Source organism: Phaethon lepturus, unplaced genomic scaffold, assembly GCF_000687285.1.
Source record: "Phaethon lepturus isolate BGI_N335 unplaced genomic scaffold, ASM68728v1 scaffold5453, whole genome shotgun sequence".
NCBI lineage: Eukaryota > Metazoa > Chordata > Aves > Phaethontiformes > Phaethontidae > Phaethon > Phaethon lepturus.
The window spans coordinates 97,381-116,908 of record NW_010529612.1 but is presented as its reverse complement, the minus strand read 5'-3'; the positions used below and the strand labels follow the sequence as shown (position 1 = coordinate 116,908).

The 19,528-nt window shown below is 38.7% G+C and overlaps 1 protein-coding gene across 1 annotated transcript in view; it reads right to left on the bottom strand.

Moving 5' to 3' along the window:
• Positions 1–438: 438 nt before the first annotated feature.
• The window catches only part of VWF (von Willebrand factor), a gene marked incomplete at both ends in the record, with an annotated part of 112,785 nt that continues 93,695 nt past the window's right edge, over positions 439–19,528 (bottom strand). The window contains 7 exons of the mRNA XM_010283982.1: positions 439–552; positions 5,442–5,482; positions 6,373–6,556; positions 8,495–8,605; positions 17,147–17,296; positions 18,614–18,819; positions 19,297–19,401. Coding sequence (XP_010282284.1) covers positions 439–552; positions 5,442–5,482; positions 6,373–6,556; positions 8,495–8,605; positions 17,147–17,296; positions 18,614–18,819; positions 19,297–19,401 — 911 coding nt within the window. The remainder of the gene's footprint in view (positions 553–5,441; positions 5,483–6,372; positions 6,557–8,494; positions 8,606–17,146; positions 17,297–18,613; positions 18,820–19,296; positions 19,402–19,528) is intronic.

Sequence of the window (19,528 nt, the reverse complement as noted above, 5' to 3'; positions counted from 1 at the left end):
GCTGGGAAGCAGAAAGAAATATTATTGAGTTCAGCTATTAGGCAATTTGGAATAGTCATAGGAAAGCCTTGATGCATGGAGATCTGGCTTAGTTGCCAGTCCCAGGAGGGGCAGATAATGTAGGAAAAAAAACAGCAGTTCCTGTTGCCAATGATTTGCCAAACCTTATTTTTCCCTGAAGGCAGGTGGTCTAAAATACACAATAAAATGTGCCTGTGGACCTGAGTACTATGAAAAGTTACCTTTCATACACTGTGGATTTAGATCACATTTGGTATATTACATCTAATTCACATAAAAAAGAACATGGGGATATGACTTCTCAGAAAGGCGACAGGTCCCAGAGTGGTACAGAACATAAACTGGTATATACAACGAAGAACATGACCTTCTCATCAGACACTTCTTAACCAAGACATCCAGATCACTTGTACTTACTGTTGGGCATGCTTCACAGCTTATTTTTGTACATGTCAGAGTATATCTCCGAGGTGTTGACTGGAGGGAGCAGAGACACGTTGTGCATTGATCCAGCATCAGGTGTCTCCATGGCTAAAACATTAGAACCAGTTTGTAAGTCAGCGACTGTCTCTTCAGCAAAACATGTAAATGAGCAATATTAGCTAGGTTAAAACTCTTTCATTAAATCTTGCGTTGCAATTATTTTCAAGAGAAAGCAGAAAACTGATGTCCCCACTTTCCAGAGAGCCAAATTTTTGCATCTAATTCCAACAAGCAACAAGCAGTATAGCTTGAGGTTATTTTTCAAGTAAGCCGTCTAGAATTCTTAATCTGCGAAATGGCATTCGCATTTCTTACTTTGTTGCTTACAAAGCTAGCAAGCAAGAAAGAAATCCTTGAAAGTAATGAGGAAGATTTAGTCATGAGCTATCCTACTTATGTGGCTGCCACCAGTTCATTTTTTCTGAGTGTAGTGAATTGGCTTGCCAACCAGTTTTTATCCTTGAGCCATGGCAACCCACAGATCATGGGCAAAAATTACGTGTTATTGTTCTTGTAATATCACTGCTTAGAATCTCTAGAAGCCTAAAAGCTTAAAATTGAGAAAGGAGAAAGAAAAAAAAAAACAAAAACCAGAAACAGAATTACTGAGTGAAGTGTCTTGTCCATAGTTACAAGCAAATCAGTGGCTGAGTGGGCACACAATTCAAATTCCCTGAGCAATTCCCCATCTGGGAATTCCCCACCTTATTTGCTGGATCCCATCACTTTTTCAAAGCAAGCAAAAATGGGGTTTAAAATGTACAGAGGAAAATGCCAAACTATTAAATGGGAAACAAAAGGATGTGGATTTAGTAATTGGATTCCTAGCATTGAAAGGAATTTTAAATACAAAGTCTTCCTGCTTTCCAAGTGCACAGCCTTCATTTCAACCTCAAAATATTAAGCCACTATGGCTGAATGGACAAAATGGGAGGAGTCTATTAAAGATTTTCACAAAGAACTTCTCAAACTTCATAAATAAAGTATGACACCGGATATCGCTAGATTATGAAGCTTTTAGTAGCGCAGTGGAATTTCAGTGTTGACTTCATTTAGAACAGGAATTTCCCATGGTACATACTATGCATATCTTCAGTTTCCTTGTTTTCTTGTTTCACACTAGTAAACACTCATGGAACAACTGGAGCAAAACCAAGAAGTTGGCCAGAGTAACAGTGTAAAGGTAATGGGTTTGTGGGTCAAAAATAGCCAATGCTCTGACATACATACTGAAGGACAAATGTTCTGACTGAAGAATTTTAGTTAGATTCTTACTCTGCACCCCAGCACAATGAAGGTCCTCAGGCATCAGCAGTTTTCTATAAAGCACCAGCAATAGCAACAACTTTTTTCTTGTTTTGTGGAGGTCTATAAAAAAAGATCCTCCACAAACAACATGACAGAGCGGTAATACCAATGGGGAGATCCCTGGCATTTAACAACCCAGGTTGAGACCTCAACACAGAACCCTTCAACTTTCTTGGTTTATCCTTTTGTAGTGAATATCAGGTCATTAATCTGGAGCGTTAAAAGACCCCAATGGATGCAGGCATGAGGACAAACTCATAATTCACAGGAGAGGGATGAATAGCAAAGGTCACATGGAACACGAGACTTCTCGTTTACTCTCAGCATTGGAAAGTATTCAGACACCACAGTGACAGTTCTGGTACAGACTACATGTCCTCACAAGGGCATTCAATCCACTGACATTAGTATTGCTCTACTGGTTAGTAGCTCCACACACACATGTGCATGTACACACACAAAAGCCTTGCAAACATGGGAAATGTCCTCATCATGGTGACCCATTTCAAAATATATTTGGTTTTGTTTACTGTCATAATCAGGCCCTCTAAAAGTAAATGCGTATCACAGAATGCCTCAGGCTTTCACATCAGGAAGAAAGCATCTATAAAGCCACAACTGATACCCTCACTGGATCCTCTAATACTGCTAAAATTCCAATTAAATAAAAAAAAAAAGATAGATAAAGTTGAGTTTATACTAAAATCACTGTTATGGGCAGGAACATAGAGCTTAGTAAAAACATGTTGAAACAAATTCCTCACACATGAGTGCCTTGAACTTTTGGGAGAAGGTCTTACCTCAATTCAAAGTTTGCATCACAGCTTAGTTCTATGATATTTATTTAATATATTTAGGGATCAGCATGCAAATGGCTTTAACAATAGCTTTCTGTGAGCAAATACAGCTTAGCATGACAGAAATTAGTCAAATAATGGATTGATACATCTTTTTCCCTTTATATAATACACCTATCGTGTTTTCTTGGCTAACGTAGAATGAAATGTCAACATCTGCTAACCCAGTGTTAGTCAGTGCAAGCAAAATAACCTGCATAAAGCTCAAATCTACTCAGATCTCCTTCAAAAATGCCACTCAGTAAAAGCCTGGGAAAACAGATGAGTGATACAGATAATCCTTTTGGTAAATACAGCCACCTGCTTGGAAGTCTGCAGTTAAAGCCCACAGCATTGTTAAGAACAGCAGAGTGAACGCAATACACCAAATTACCGGAATATAATATTGGTAACCAGATACAAGACAAAAATGTAAAGGGATTAAGGACACAGTCAGTTAACAGAACTGCAGTAAATGTCTCAAAACTTGGAACTACTCAGTGAATGAGTTAATAGAGCAAAGTTTTCCCTTGATATAAAATGAAATTTGAAACCTATTCTTAAAGGACTCAGAATAAAGGCTTTGAAATCCAGGAAGCATAAACTCCTGTGGACACCACATCTTCCTTCCTGACCAGAACTCTGGAACAGTCATTGAAGTAGAGAACAGTGCAAGATAAAGCTGGAGTAACAACAGCTGCTCAAAAGCTTTCAGACATATAGGTAATTAGCTTAAAATAAGTCATTAAATGAATCTAGTTTAATTGAAAAGAAAAAGTCATTAATTTAAGACAAGTTCTAATATAAGCTCTAATTTTTTTTTTTTTTAATCAAAATGGCCACTTTGTTTAGAAAACTTCCAAGATTATATCTCAACTTGAATTTCACACTCTCCATCCTGAGAAAACATTTTGGTAACTGCATTGTTGAATGCCAACTTCAGTAATGCTTGACACTTGTGACAGCAAGAGCACAGAAGTAGTATAACAGCTGGGGCCTACCTACACCCTCAAAATCTTGCACAGGCAGTGTTTGATAAAATGACCAATTGTCCAGAAGAACAATAACACATTTGAAGAACTGTTTTAAAAAATAAATAAAATTTTAAGACAGCTTTTATAGCCAGACAGCAAATAAGAATGAGTCAAAATATAGTTTTGTGTCACCTGAAACACTTTATGACTTCATTCCAAATTGGGAAAACTCTATTAAAATAGGAATTTTTTTCAGTATTGTAGAAACTGAATTTTTTTTTAAGGCTTCAAAATACGGATACTTCTTATTTGTCTTCAACATGACATTTCTTTCAAAATTTGCTTATTCTTCATTTTAAAATATTTTAAAACACTTGACAATAGAACAAAGACTTTACTTGACGATCAAGTAAATATTTTGTTGGAAGAGAAAAAAATTAGTTGTTCACATAGTTGTTCATAAAAGAATGGCATGCAACTGGAAAGACACCATCTTTTTGCTACACCGAAGATATATTTATATGCATATCATATATAACAGAAGGTAGCAAGACCTAGCAATTACTATACTGCATAACATTCTCTACAAGTATGGTCTTTCAAAAATGCCACAACTAGTTTTGACAACATAGTATAGAGAGGACAAACAGAAGAATCAAAGAGAAAGCAGATTGTTTCAGATTTTACCACTTTAAAATGCTTCTCCCAGTGTTCTGACAAGAAAGGCAGAGTTACTCCTTGGATTAATTCTACAGGGAAATAATCCCCACACAGAATGATGGGTGCTTGATGACAGGGCTTTAGCTCTAACAAACTGATAAACTTATGCCTATTGACTATGATAAAAATCAAAACCAGAAGAAATACATGGAGAAAGGTTCTCTTTGCCATACCTCAGAAGTCCAAAGAGATTTGGGTAAACTTACCTTTTAAAAAAATGAAGAGAGACATACATTGACAGTGCAGGAATACGCAGATTAAAAGTTAGGTTAAAAGGCTAAAGAGGACCTGTTTCCCTGGGGTATGTTGAGAATATTTAAAGCTCTTTGACACTAGAGATGCTGCCAGAATATGGATTTAGGGAAACAATGGACAATTGACAGAGCTCTCCAAAGACAAATTCGACATAAATGAGATCAGGTGCTTAACTCCCGTCATTCCCACTGTCATGAGCTGTGTTAAACATGTCTTAATCTATCCATTAAATATGCAGTTGAGAAAAAATTTCCTCTGAGGGCATAACAGCAGGGATCTTGAAAGGTGACAGAGGTCAAACAGTGAGGAAGCTCAGCTTTCCTGTTCCTGATAATAGCCAAGGAGGGATACCCCTCCTTCTACACAGGTGGGGCAAGAGTCTCCATCCTTTTTTTAATCTGCTTTATCCTCTAGGTAGAATAAGGGATTCTTATTTTTGCTTCCCCAAAGTGGGCAAGGATAATTTTTGAGATTATCCCTTGCAGATAGTTTCCTGTGTGTTTGGTGGCCTGCAAGTCATTACACAATGCAGATTACCACAGTTTTGAAGCACTTTTCTCAAGCATTTTTTCAAGATGTAAAGGAAAAAGGAAACTTTACTGTCTCCATTTTGCAGAGATACTCATTGTCATATAGGAAGTCTGTGAAAGGGTCACCAACTGGACATACACATGCTGAGCCCCTTGCCACAGCTTTTACCCCAAAGTCTTACTTGCAGAGATTCCATCTGAAGAAAGCTGCCCTGTACGCTTATGTGCATTCTGGCAAGTTTGTGTTCTTCAAAAGCTCATTCATATATCTAAATATCTTACCATCACAGCAAATAAAAGGAATTGTGTCTTACCCCAATAACAGTGCCATTCAAAGGACAACCATTCAGGGGTACTGAAAAAGAAGATAATACTCCATTTAATATTACCATCATCATGACATTACCAAGATTTAGTAAATCACAGGTGTGCTTTTTTGACTTATTAGATTTCCAGCTGAGGGCATTTAGATCCAGTTTTACTGTAGAGAGGCATAATTGAGCCCCTTTACATTATATCTTGCAAGGCAACAATTTGTCAGTTACCCTGAATTCCACTTCCAAATATCTCTTGCTGAGCTATTTTTTAACAAGTACATGTCACAATATAAATTTTCTCCTCCAGTCCAAGCCTTTCACTCTCAGAAGATGCACTCAGGTTTTTCTTTAAGTTACATTGCATATTTCGCCTCCTCCTCCTCCCGCTAGCTCCTTACCCTGTGGTTGTATATATACTTGTCAATTAAACATGACTGTGAGTCTTCCCACACTGAGGCCAATTAACCAAATCTTCTGATTTTGACCCAAGTCTGTGCTAGGAAATGGTTACAGCCACAATGCTCAGAGACACACAGAAGACAGCACGGCTGCATGCAAACTCCCTCTTCATAGTAGGCACTGGGGAGAGTGTTGAACCTTCCTAAGCCAAAAGCATCTCAAGACCTCTTTTAAATGCTTAACAATGCAGGCTAGTGCTGTAGAGAGATAGCCTGGTATGTCTCTCTGAAGCAATACAAAATAGCTTCAACAGTAAGTAGTTCAAAAGGAGACCGTGAACAGCAGTTGGAAAGAGAAAGTAACAGCAGCAGGTGCTACTGTACTCAATGTCTAAATTATACAGGAGAGCTTCAAAATAGTACTATACGTGCATAATACGCCCTTTTGAAATTGGTATTGAGAAACAGGAGATTAACACATGAGATGATACACTCTCTAGTGATTCTGTTCATTATACACAAAACCTTACCACATCTGCAAGAAGGACAGCAGTCTATTATTTGGTCACAGCGTAGTTCAGTTCCCTCTGGACAGTCAGGCACATCCATTTGAGAGCAAGAACGATTCTTTTGCTGCACAAAAACCTCGTTGTTCACCTGGACACACTCATTGATAATGCAATGGTTGAAGGGGGATCGCCACTCTGTGCCAACCTGATGGGAAATTGTAAAAGGATTAAATATAGGCAGCAGTTTTTGTGCCACTGGATCACGGGAAGACCAACCACAGCCAACACGCTGGTTTTCAAAAAGCAAGTTTACTGTGTCAGGAACAGTCTGTCACTCAATAGTTCTCCACAAATCCTTACTGTGACAATCAGTTTGTAGAGCAGTCTGCTGCTTGGTTTGTAGAGTACAGGAGTTACAGGAGTATCCTTAAGATGAAAAATAAAGGGGCAGATGAAATAACATGTGAAGAAAAAGCACTCTTGACTAGATTTAAATCTACATTGTTACCCGCTAGCTGGCTGCACTGCATTGCGCTGTAGCCAAGCTGTCCCTCTTTCTGCTGGAACCTGCTGCAGGTCAGCTCTAAGCCCAAAGGAGTCTTTGGCAATAGGTACTAGATCTGAAAATAATTGCAAATGTAAAAGAGACCAGATCCTGTTGACAGCCCTACTGATTATAATGACCCATGGATCAGAGAAGGCAGGAATTTCACGTGCTATTATGGGAAGTGACATCACCATAGGCCAGAAAGAAGATGCTGTCACAGTTCAGCGTTGGGAGGAGCTGATCACTGCTTGGAAGCTGTATGCCTCCACTGTTAACACTCTTTGAATATACTTCAAGAACAGTGAAAGTGAGGATCAGACTCCAAGCTCCAGTAAATTCAAACATCTGCTCAGAAACTTAAGGATTACTTTTCTCTCATTTGTTAAATAGTTCTTTGTTAATGACAGAAGAATTGAAAGAGGACTCAGTAGGAAAGGAACAGCAGAGTATAAGGATCTATTACTCCATTAGGACAACCAAAATCAGTAAGACATGGTGGGATGTTAATATAGGCCTTCTGAAGTCTTCATTTATGAGGCAGAGCAGATTATTGATCCACATTAAGAAATGCCCTTGGTAAAATCAGGGAAGAGGCAGGCTGCAAAATGTTACATTAACTTTTAAAAAGACAGCAGCACACTGCCTTTGTAAAAGAAATTATTTAGAAGTTAATATAAAACATGTGAAAGTGACATGTAGATGAAAATGCAGACACACTATAACAAACAACACTTAGGGAAGAAAAGATGAGAGGAAGGTCTATTATTTCAAACTTATTTAACCTACTGTTCCTGCCTTTGTTGAATCCACATTCTGCATAGGATTAAGCAGTTTAATGCTACTAGGGCAGGCAAAGGCTTGCCAAGGGTGGTTGGGTTAGGGACAGAACAAACTGAATAGCCTGAAGGAATGATAAAAGTAGGCAAGAAAAGAAACAAATATCCACCTAGCTTTCCAGAGTGGTAGGGTATCTGCAGCACATTTTAAATGGCTATTGCATGCACTCACTTCCCATTGGGCTCTTTGAATCATAAGGGAAGAAGCACATTGCTGAAAATAAATGTTATTTTGAGCAAAGAACAAGGGTGGCCTGGACCACTGAGGTCTGATCTGACATGCAGGAATCAACTTTAGCAACCAGAGAATAAATCATGTTTCTATCCTCATTTACTTCCTGATGTTTCAGTGTGTACCAAGTAGGATATTCTAACTGAGTAAGACCAGGAAATTCAAGCAATCCAGTACCCCACCTGCCTTTTATCCATAGAGACATTTAATACAAATTAATTTGGAATAATTTAAACAAATAGCTTACAGCCAGAGAATTATCTCCTGTTAATATTCTTTTGAACTAGCATTTTACATAATTTTACATGAAAAGATTGCTTCCTTAGAGTCTGAAAATGGAAGAGAGTGTTTGCTTGTTAGAACCAAGTAGTTAAGTCACAGGCGCCCAAAAAAATTGTTTTTCAGTGCTGCTTGCCATATAGGAGAAATAACACATAGCTTCCTCATCTCCTTCCATGGAATACAAAATAATTCCAGGGCACTTCAGCTAGAAGAGGAAGTGTCCACGCCACCAACACCTCACCTCACCTCATGCAAACGAGGATCTGCATCGCCCCGAGACCTGAATAGCTGCTCCTCACAGGCAGTCTTCTGGCATCTCCCACAACACTCCCCTTCTTGGACGATATACCTGTAGCCCTGTGGGAAAACAAAAAAAGAACTAACTGATCCAGGAATAGATGACAAATGAGGAGATTAATCCTAAAAGAAAACAGTAGGAAAAATGCTTAATGTTAGCAATTTTTTATGGAAAGGGGAGTTTGAAAACAGAACTGTAAGGCCACGCATTGCTACTACAAAACAAACAAGCGGTCCACCAGATCAGCATCCTGTTAAATGGTTAACATTATCTGTCAGAAAAAGTAAACTAAAATGCACACAACATTGGAGTACAAATTCTTATCTCATTAGTTCCTCCTTAATATATATTTTGAAGACATATTAACTTCATCTACATTGACTAACTCTAGGTACTATACTTTTACAGGTCATGCCAAACAACTGATGGGCCTTGTGAGGATATCAGCTTCTCTAGTATTTTATGGAGCACCCCTTCTTGGACTACAGAAAATGTTGATGATGCCTAACAAAAACAAACAAACAAAAAATCTGAAATCACACAGAAACATCTTCCTTTTGCTAGGATCTGCTCAAGTATGTAACAGCAAAGAGATCTGCCACAAAACAAAAAAAACCCCAATGACATAAATAGGCAAAAATGGAAAGTGAAGAGGTAAAAGAAAAATGCTTTCAGAGGACCCTGAGCTATTTCAACAGTATTAAGCAGCAGTCGTTTCCAAATGTTGGTTTATTGTATGTGAGTGGTTTCTTTTATGCATTAGCAAATTGTGAAGGGCAAGTCTTTCCAAGAATATGGTCCTACAGAGGACTGCAAAAGAAAAAAGAAGTAAGCTCACTTCTAAGAGTGACTGTCACAACTGCCATGAGATTTGACAGAGAACTGCATGTGAAAGTTAAGAATCCAGTTTATAAAAATATCACTACATTAAATCACCTTTTTTTTACATACAAGTCATGCATAATTATAAGAATTTTTATTTGGTATTTCAAAAATCCTTTCTTTTATATGTAATACTATTATACAAAAGAAAGGTTGAAATTGTTCTAGTAGCATTTTGGATGTTAATCAGCACTCACAACTCCCCTTCCCAACCCTAAGACTTCAAGGTTAGGAGCACAGGAAAGACATGGACCTGTTGGAGTGGGTCCAGAGGAGGGCCACCAAATTGATCAGAGGGATGCAACACCTCACCTATGAAGAAAGGCTGAGACAGTTGGGGTTGTTCAGCCTGGAGAAGACAAGGCTGCAGGGAGAGCTTATTGCAGCCTTCCCGTACTTAAAGGGGGCCTATAAGAAAGATGGGGACAGACTTTGTAGCAGGGCCTGTTGCAATAGGACAAGGGGTAATGGTTTTAAATGAAAGAGGGTAAATTTTGACTAGACATAAGGAAGAAATTTTTCACAGTGAGGGTGGTGAACCACTGGAATGTTGCTCAGAGAGGTGGTAGATACCCCATCCCCTGCAACGTTCCAGGTCAGGTTGGATGGGGATCTGAGCAACCTGGTCTAGTTGAAGATGTCCCTGCTCATTGCAGGGGGGTTGGACTAGATGGCCTTTAAATGTCCCTTCCAACCCAAACTATTCTACGATTCTATAATAATTAGTTGCATACTTTTGTTATGTTTTTTTAAGTTAGACTAGACATCTTTAAAGGTCCCTTCCAATCCAAACTATCCTATGATTCCATGATTCAGCCTGAGCACATTCAGACATCTGATTGCCCTGCACTGAAGCAGAGGAAGGGATTGGTCAGGCATGTAGTCTAGGGACCAGTTCTGACTGATTATTTCATCTTTTCATCTCCTGAAGCAACTAGACAAATATTCAAACATTGGAGTATCTAAGTGAAAGAAAGAAAGGAGCTTCATTCTAATTAGAAATAATATAGTCTATATTCAATAGTTAGGCAGTCTCCAAAGGCCAAAGCATAACTCTGATTTCAGTACAGCATGGAAGGAAAGATGTTCTGTCAAAGAAAATACTGTTTGTGTGAAAAATGCCAATGAAAATAAGCATCATTTTATTTTGGTCAACCCCTTTGAACTGAAATTGCTGAAGTATTCCCAGCTGCTCCCTCCCTTCATGAACTGTTCTTGATTTGCAATATGAAGCACATTAGCTTCATGTTGCTCAATAACCAGCAGACTTTCACACGGAAGCGTATTTTGTATAATGTTATATGATGTAGTATCATACTTAGCTTTGTGGGGAAAGCTGTGCTGTTGAACATTTTGTTTTATGTGACTTTTATCTGATAAATATGTGTTTGAGGCATCTGAAGTAAGGGATACTTTTATTTTAGTGTCAAAGTCACGGAAATAAGAATGCATAAGATGTTTGTGCCCACAATAAACTCAGCATCCTGACTTAGCAAAATCTATCTACAGGACCCATATTTCACTAAGGTGCTTTGAACAGAGTCCCCTACAGTGCAATCAAAAAGATTCTATGCAGCTGACTCCAGGTGTGATTTGCACTCCTAAGGCCCTGACAAAGATGTTGGTTTTGGACAGTTCAACCTGCCTGAGTGGCCCCGAGTGAGTTCAAAATCTGGGTGCTGTGATTCCTAAGGGGAAGAAATACAGGAGATCACAGCTCAGCACCTGCTGAGCTCCTCCTAACACAGCCCCTGAACCACTGCAGTGTACAAACCCGTTTCAGAAGAAAAATCTGCAAACTGCAGCTGTTCATGAGCTCCTCAAAAAGCAGAGGAGCCACCTGTACTTGAGGAGAAGGTGGACAGTAACTCCCCGCTGTCACAGATCTTCCATAGCATGAGATTCTCTGATTCACCATCAGAAAAGCCCACCTTTTGTACTCACATCATGGAAATTTGGGCCCACAGGAATAAAGAAAGCTTTATTTTATGTTTAACTCTAAAGGTGGTAATGTTTAAGGTTACATCTAAGAAAAGGAAAATGTATTGTGCATTTTGAGGTGGCTTTTTTGTTGTGGGGTTTTTTTCCCAGTTAGATAATTCATGTACAAAGAGTATATGTTACCAGGATTATTCCTGAGCTGCACAATCTACGAACATGAACATCTGTCAAGTCTCAGATACTGGGCTGGTGAAGGTTAATGTTAGATAGAACTAGGCAGAGTAAGTAGTACCCATTTCTTCCTTCATTATTTTTCATTTTCTAGCATGTAGACACTAGCGTATAGAGATGCCAGTGTTTGCTATGGTTTGTTCAAGGATCCACTTACAGTCAATATTCTGCCTGTCCCCTGCTTTTTCTGGACTGGATCTGCTGCTTTATTCCTCCTCCACATCTTGCCTTTTGTTGTGTTGGTTTTTTTTTAAACACAGAATTCAAACTTCAAACAGAGAAACTCAGAAGAAGCCCTTGGTAAGTGTCTGACTGTCTGTCACACTGAGAGGCAGATCACAGTCTATAGGACCAAAAAAAATCCCTGAGCCCCAGGAGGTAAGCCATAAGGCAACACAAGGCACCCCTCACATTTGAACAGGTGCAGGTGGCTGACTTGGGAGTGATAATCAGCAGCTGCGGAGAACCTGACAAGTGCTCAGTTACGCCAACGGATCAGGCTGTTTTATAAAACACAAATGGGGAGATCAAGCTGATCTCCCACGTGGAGGGTGAAAGCGTACAGATTAAGACATTCTACATGGCGGGGGGAAATTTTGCCCACTTTTGAACTGGAGCTTGGCTTGCAACAAACAAAAGAGGAATGCGGATTAATTCTGTAGCATTCAGAGAATGCACATTTTGGTTTCAACGCCTACTCAAGGCTACCAGAGGGATCCGCACAGGCTCTGGCTTGGCATATTTGTGCACTCCCTCTTTTGTTCTAGTGTTGCTCAGAATACACAGTTCATCTTTTCACCGGTGCTAAGGTTTTGGACAGAAAACTGTGTCAGCTGCCTTTTGGCCAACAAAGCAGGAAAGAAAGAACAGACATTATTCCTCAACATAGTATTTTTAAAAAGGCTCCAGTATTTGCCTTTTGCATGCTGAGATGATAGTACCTACAAAGGGATGGAGGAACCAAAGAGAATGTAAATGGCAACAGTAGACTGAGAAAAACCCAGTAGGATGGACATAAGTCAACTTGAAATGCTGAAAGGAAAACCTTCAGCGGCGATGAATCAGCACAATTCTAGAGCTTTCACTGGAGCTACACTCATTTATCCCAGGTGAGGACTTAATTCTCCATTTGCAAGTCTCTAGAACATAAAGGTATTATTTCCTAATTTCCATAATAAATTCCGCTTTAAAATGCAAGCGGGATGTTTGAAACTACCTCCCACCAAGACTTTCATAGTTTTAAATGGCATCCTGCACATCTAATATTCAAACAACAGTCTCCTTTTTGCATTAATTTCTTTGACCTCCTCAATACACACTACTAAGCAATTTACTACCATGTTTCACAGACTACTTCAAAGGAAAGATCCCTTTGAAATATTGGAGATTAAAGCCATAGGTTTTGTAGTCAGCATCTATTACAACCATCATTTGCTATGCCTTTGCACATATGGTGCAAATGTTCTTTATTTTAATTTAACACAGTCATCAAGAGGCTTGAAAATCTAACCTAATTAACTTAACTTACACACACTTAGCCAAATGGCTTTGTCTTAAACACTTATCCCAGAAAATTATGCTTCATTCTTCTCATAATCATCTAATACTTTAAATTATCGAATGCTTTAAACCACAATATTTTATATCTCTTACAAAGTACCTAACTCCAAGAACATTGACAGAAATTAAGCAAGTGCTGCCTTCACATTAGTATACTACTTATTTTAAGATGTTTTGAAAGCCGTTATCCATTTTATCACTATGATTCTCTGAAGATATGCAGTCTGATGTACTGTGAGAGAAATCATTTCTGAAGAAGCTCCAAGAGGGAGTCACCACTCCTCCTTGTGGCACGTGCAATAATTGCAGCAATTATCTGCTTGCTTTCTCAAAACTTTAGTAAGAGAAAGATAGCAGAGGACAGAAAAAGCAAGGGGACTATGACATATAATGAAGCAAACCCACACCTGGTTTGAAAGTGAGAGGTCTGTATTTGCTGTTAACCTCCTCAGAGAACTGTGGGATTGGTTCATTTAAATGAAATATCCACTCTTTTTCCATAGCATTTCTGTACATTTTAAAACAACAGATACAATTTGAGCTTGATTTTGTCATTAAACAGAGAACAGTAGTACCATTCATTCAACAAGGTGAAGAAGCTAGTACATGTATTACTTTTTTTTTCTCTTTTTGTGTAGCTAGATAAAAAAACATAAGCTGTTTTCACAGGTCAGATGAGACAGTCAACTATGATAGTGCACAGCTTTAAGATCTAGCAATGAAATTAATAACCATGCACAGTAGAGTTTGAACATCACCTTGGTAATGATCCAGGATTAAAGTGCATCTTTAATGTTAATACAACTTTCAATGCCATCTGATCTGAACTGAAAAATAATCTTTAAGGCCGATTCAAACTGGATTACAGAACTTCTGTGGTCCTTGATATGTAATCCACTGAATCAGGAATAAGAAAAGGAAAAAACAAAATCCAAGCTATCCAGGTTTTCCAACAGTTATGATTGTACAGCTTTGATAACGATTAAAGGAGCAGAAGAAATGGCAGATGCCCAAAAAGAACTGGCATGTTTTCCACCAAGACTTTTTGTTTGTTTTAAAAAAATCTTTTTGACACTGCAATGCTAAGGATGATTTGTCAAGAATTTGTAGCTCGGCATTAATGATACTTTATTAGAATAACAAATTATTGATAAAGTTTTGTCTATGAGAAAAAACACAGTCAGATACTTTAGATCTAATATTTCATAATGATTGCCATACTAGAAACAAGTCTCTTCTACAAATGGAAATCAAAATCTTGCAAAAGCTGAAATCTCTCACATCTACCCTCATGGTTTGAGCTGCATTGGGCATCCTCAAGCTTTCTCACCAAACTCTACTCTTGCAGAAAGAGCACTAGTTTGCTTTGTTGTTGTGGTTTTTTTAATGGATTGGGGTTTTGCTCTGGTCCTAGGGAACTGTGTAAGTGTTTAAGACGCAGCAGAGGAAAATATTATTCAAAATTTTATATTTTGTTCACATCTTCTCAAGTGCACATACATATATGCTGTCCAACCGTGTTCTGATACCAAGGCTGTAAGTTAAATGATAGTGAAATACAGTAGTATTAAGGCATTTGAAACTCTTTGAAAACCAAGGCACAATTACCTTAATGGAGTTCAGAATAGAGAATTGCTTTTCAGATATTGGTTTGCTTAACTGAAATATTCATAGTCAAATTTCAATGCATGATTAACTGTTTTAAAATATATATTAGTATAAATTCAAATGATAATCTAAAACAAGTCAGACAATGCAGGTTTTCTACAACATTGACTCAGTTGTGAGGTTGAGCACATATATGCCCAAGGTCAGCCTTTGACTCCCAGACACATTATTAATGATGTCTTTCCAAAAGCAAAAAGAACACCTCTAATTTTCCATAGCTGTATATATAAGGTTTGCTAATGAAGAGCTTTCTTCCAAATGCAACTGAACAAAAGCAAGGAGGAAGAAGAGATATCATGTGTTCATTTTTCTTAGCCTCTGTTCTGAATGCAACTGCATAAGTGGGGCTCATTCCAAAAAAAAGGCAGACTTCTTAAAGACAGTTAAAAGGTTTGAGAAGAACAGTGGGAAATAGACTGCAAAAATGTGGAGACTTGGCAGAGGGTGGGAATGTGTATGGCATTTGTTAGGAGATTCATTGTATTTCCAGCAAGAAGAGAAAAGCCTACTCCTGGACCAGAAAAAAGCAAGTGAATTTTGTCTCACATGCAGCATTAGAAAACCCAGAACATCACAGTAGCATCACAGTCAGCACAGTGAATCAAACACAGAAGCAGCATATGTCCCTCTCAGTTAAAGGGGTTTGCAGTTATTGCTGTAGTATGCTCTTCTTTGCATTTCCCCCAGCAAATTCCAGCTGGTCACCCGTAAATGACAGCAGGGCAGTCAGTTGAGTCACAGGCCAACATGCAGACTTTTATCAGCTACTGGACCACTGAGAGTACTGATGTTACAAGACACATTTGGAAACACTTGCTGCTTGGTCAACTGTTTGAATTTTGTGTGGGTTAATGCAACATACAACCTAATATAAACATTTTTAAAGCAACTTGGAGGTTTGAAGAGCATTAATTAGCTCATCTTTGCTTCTGCACTGAGGGAAAAAAAAAAATTGGCATCTTCTGGGCTTCACTTCACAGTTCAGGAAAGAACAAACCTATGGGGAAAACCCTGGGTCAGCAACAGACATGCAGAGAATTTTCTGAATCCCAGACAGCCACATCTATTTGTTCTACAATGGACCCTGCACAGCCTACTGAACTTGCAGATTGTGAGCAGACCAGACCATGGACTAAGGAGGAGATGCTTCAAGTCAGATGTGCCTTTTCCCAAATGGAATTGGCTAATAACATCAAGAACAATCTCAATTAATCCTTGTATACCCTGAAAGCTTTACAAAGAGGCAAAATGTATTTGTGGTAGCCTCTGATGTTTGCAGCACAACTTTTCTGGCCACATGGCAGGTGGTAAGGGGTGTGGGTTGTCAGCACTTGGCTGAGCTGGACAACTTCTTCTGCCATCTGCTTTTTCTGCAGACCCAAGCTGTGTATTTTCACTGTCCTCACTGACCAACCCATCCATGCTAACCTCATGAAGCAAGGACATTGGAATGTTCAGGGATTATGGGTACAAGGTGCTAGATACCAGAGCAAAAAGCAACTCTAGGGCATCACATTTAATTTTACAGTAATGTTTTTTTACTTCCTTATTCTCCACATTATGTTAAGGTGAGGAACATTAGGGATGTAAATTGGGTAGTTTAAAGAAAATATAAAAAACATTTTGAACTTTAGTTTGCACAAATCATGTTATGGTCAGTCTTCTAATCTATGACACTGGCAAGTGCTGCTGACTTCTAACCAATTACTTTGACCCTTCTGGAATTCTTCTACCAACTTTTTGTACCCAGTATCTGTCTCCTCTGCTTGACCAGCTATGTCAATATAACAAGCAGCTCATGCTTCTTTTGTGGGCTTCCAAAAGTAGACCACATCATTTTATAGCATGTAGCAGATGTCTCAGCATAATAAAAACCGCAGCACATGGTGTTATTACTGCTATAATAGGCAGACCTGAGCAATGGACAGATCTGAAACATTCTCTTGAATGTTCACTGTCTCTGAAAGTGAACTTCAGCTAGAACAAAGTCATTTGAAATTGAACTTCAGACACCACAAGTAGTTATTGTGCAAGTGGTGTAAATGATAGAAACTTCAGGATGCAGTTGTCCTTTTATTGAAATATGAAATAAATTTGTCACTGATTTCCTTGGCAGCAGGATATGATCCTAAAACAATAACCCTAAAATAAAGTCAGTAATGCTCAGGCCTTCTTAGGCACTGTTCCCAAGATAATTCGTTGCTACAACACATTTTCTATTTTTCTTTGGTTTCTCTAAACACACAGGTTTAAAAGTAATCATTTCAGATCCCTGTCAGGGTTCTGTTGGCTAATGCACTGGTTTAAATGTTACTCACCCGAGAGCAGAATGTGTTACATGCTTTGTCATGACACTCCATCATCTGAAGCCCTGTAACATCATCCCTCATACTCGTGCAAGAGCACTCCCTGCAACCATCTTCCCAGGTTGTCCCAACGGGGTAGACTATGTTGTTGTGCACACACACCTGTTGAATGCAACAATTAATACATGAAAGAGCACACTGCTGCTGTAAGGGCACACTGCTGGCTCCAAAAGGCTCCTTTTTAAAATGTGAAACCTACCATAAATTTTATGGAATCTTTTGAAACTAGTAGAAATGCTACAGATCTTAAAATTGTGGCCATTCTGTTGAGGAAAGGAAAATAAATGCAGCCAAAGCTGCTGTTTTATGAAAAATAAATCGGAGATTTTTAACTGCAGTTGGTGGAATTGACCAAGGTCTGACTCAGTTTCACTGGAAGTGTCATGTTACACAATATTTAGAGGTAATAAACAGTGAGTCTTGTAGGAGCCATGCACACAAAGCTTCTTCCACCTAAATCAGCTGATCTGAAAAGATCCTACTTTGAGCTACAAGCATTCATTCTCTTCTATCCTTAGGCCATCACAGCTACCACAAAAGTAATGCCATATATTGCACTTTCTATTAGTAAATTTTACAGCATGTTATTAAAGAGATGAACATAATTTATCTTTAGAGATATAGCAAGTAAGTCACAAAGACATAAAATAACTTATGCAAGCTCATGAACTACTTAAGAACAGAAAATAAAGGCTAGATCTCCTGGGATGCAAGATGGCGTAACCCTATGTTAAGCTGTTAGGTAAGGTTGCTTCAATGAAAAGGTTACATTGTCCTGCAACCTCTCCTCTAAGCAACCCTATCTTAAAGGTTAACATAATATCAGAACTTAACAAAAGGTTGGCAAAATAAGGAAAAATATATCCTACTGAAACTCTAACAGAGTCAGGTATTAATTTGGCAAAAATTTGAAGTGGCAATATAGTTCATATAAGATACAATGCCTCCTCAGGCAGAGGGAAAGGTAATCAATGGGCACAATGAGTTTAGGTCTAGGGTATCCCAAATATTTCAATAAAGGGTAGGATTGAAAGAATATATAGCAACTATACTGATCCAAAAGCATGTACCTCTGTTATCCAGAAACAAATTAAAAATTTTAAAAGTACCTCTGAAATACCTAATGCTTGAATGTCGCTGAAGTTACACGTGTTTGTGTGTGTATAAAACCATTTGATTATCTCCAAGTGACAAAAAAATGGGTTGGTTATGTCAGAATGAATGACTATAATAAAACAAGCAACAGTGTGATGCAACAGTGTATTTCTCTCAGACACATGCAAATTAAATGCCCTAGTATCATTATCCACTAGTCTCTTTGGGGGCTTGTTAATATCTTGCTACCTGCTTACTTTGGTGCTGTGACTCCATCTACGGAAGATACTCTCATCTGTGGAAATGACACTTTATTTCCCTTACCGTGCCTGGAACACAGGTGGTAGATACGCAGCCGCAGTCATTGGTGAGAGATCTGGATAGATACCCCAGAGGGCAGCTCACTGTTGAGTTAGTGCAGCTGCAGGTACACTCATATTTATCACAGCACTCGGTCTTCTTAACAGTCAGCTCTCGATGTGGTGGGCAGGAAGGTCTTTGAACTAAGCTGCATGCTTCTGTGTTACATGCTAGCAGAAAAAGGTAGGTACCATGTCAAGCACACAGCATTTCAGAGTGCCGCAAGTGAACAAGACAGTTCTCTGGCGGCAAGGTACTAATTGCTACTGCAAACTGCTATAAACCTACTTAAAGACTAAGAAGTAATGCAGATACAAAAGACTCAGGTCAAAGATTGTGCTGCAGGTTCAGAAAAAGTTCCTACCCTGCCAAAAAATTTTTGTCTCGTATGCAATCAGAAAGATTTATAAAATAAGCATAAGGGTCAGAGCACACATGTCCAAGAGTAGTGTTTCTCTTTTCCTTAATTCAACAAGGTACTTAGAAAATGCCAACAATACCCTTCTTCCAAGTATGTGAAATCATTACATGGCTGCTGGCTCCAAAATTAAACCTTTCTGAGGGAAAAAATAACATCTAAAGGAAGTTGTCAGTGTTACTCAAATGCAATGCTCCAGTGTCACTCCCTGCTAATAGGAATATCTTACCACATGTGTAATTTGGTCTGCATTCTCCAGGGTTGCTCAGAGCAAGCTGCATGCCAAAGTCACAGGCAGGGGCAGGAGGCAAATCACAGGAAACCAGATCACAGACTAAAAAGAGAAATTGAAACAGTGTTTAAGACCATGCCTGACTAGCTACTCCTCATGAAAAGGCACACACACACATGCACATCCCCATTAATCTTTTTTTTCTACACTCAATTGCTATCCTAAAATA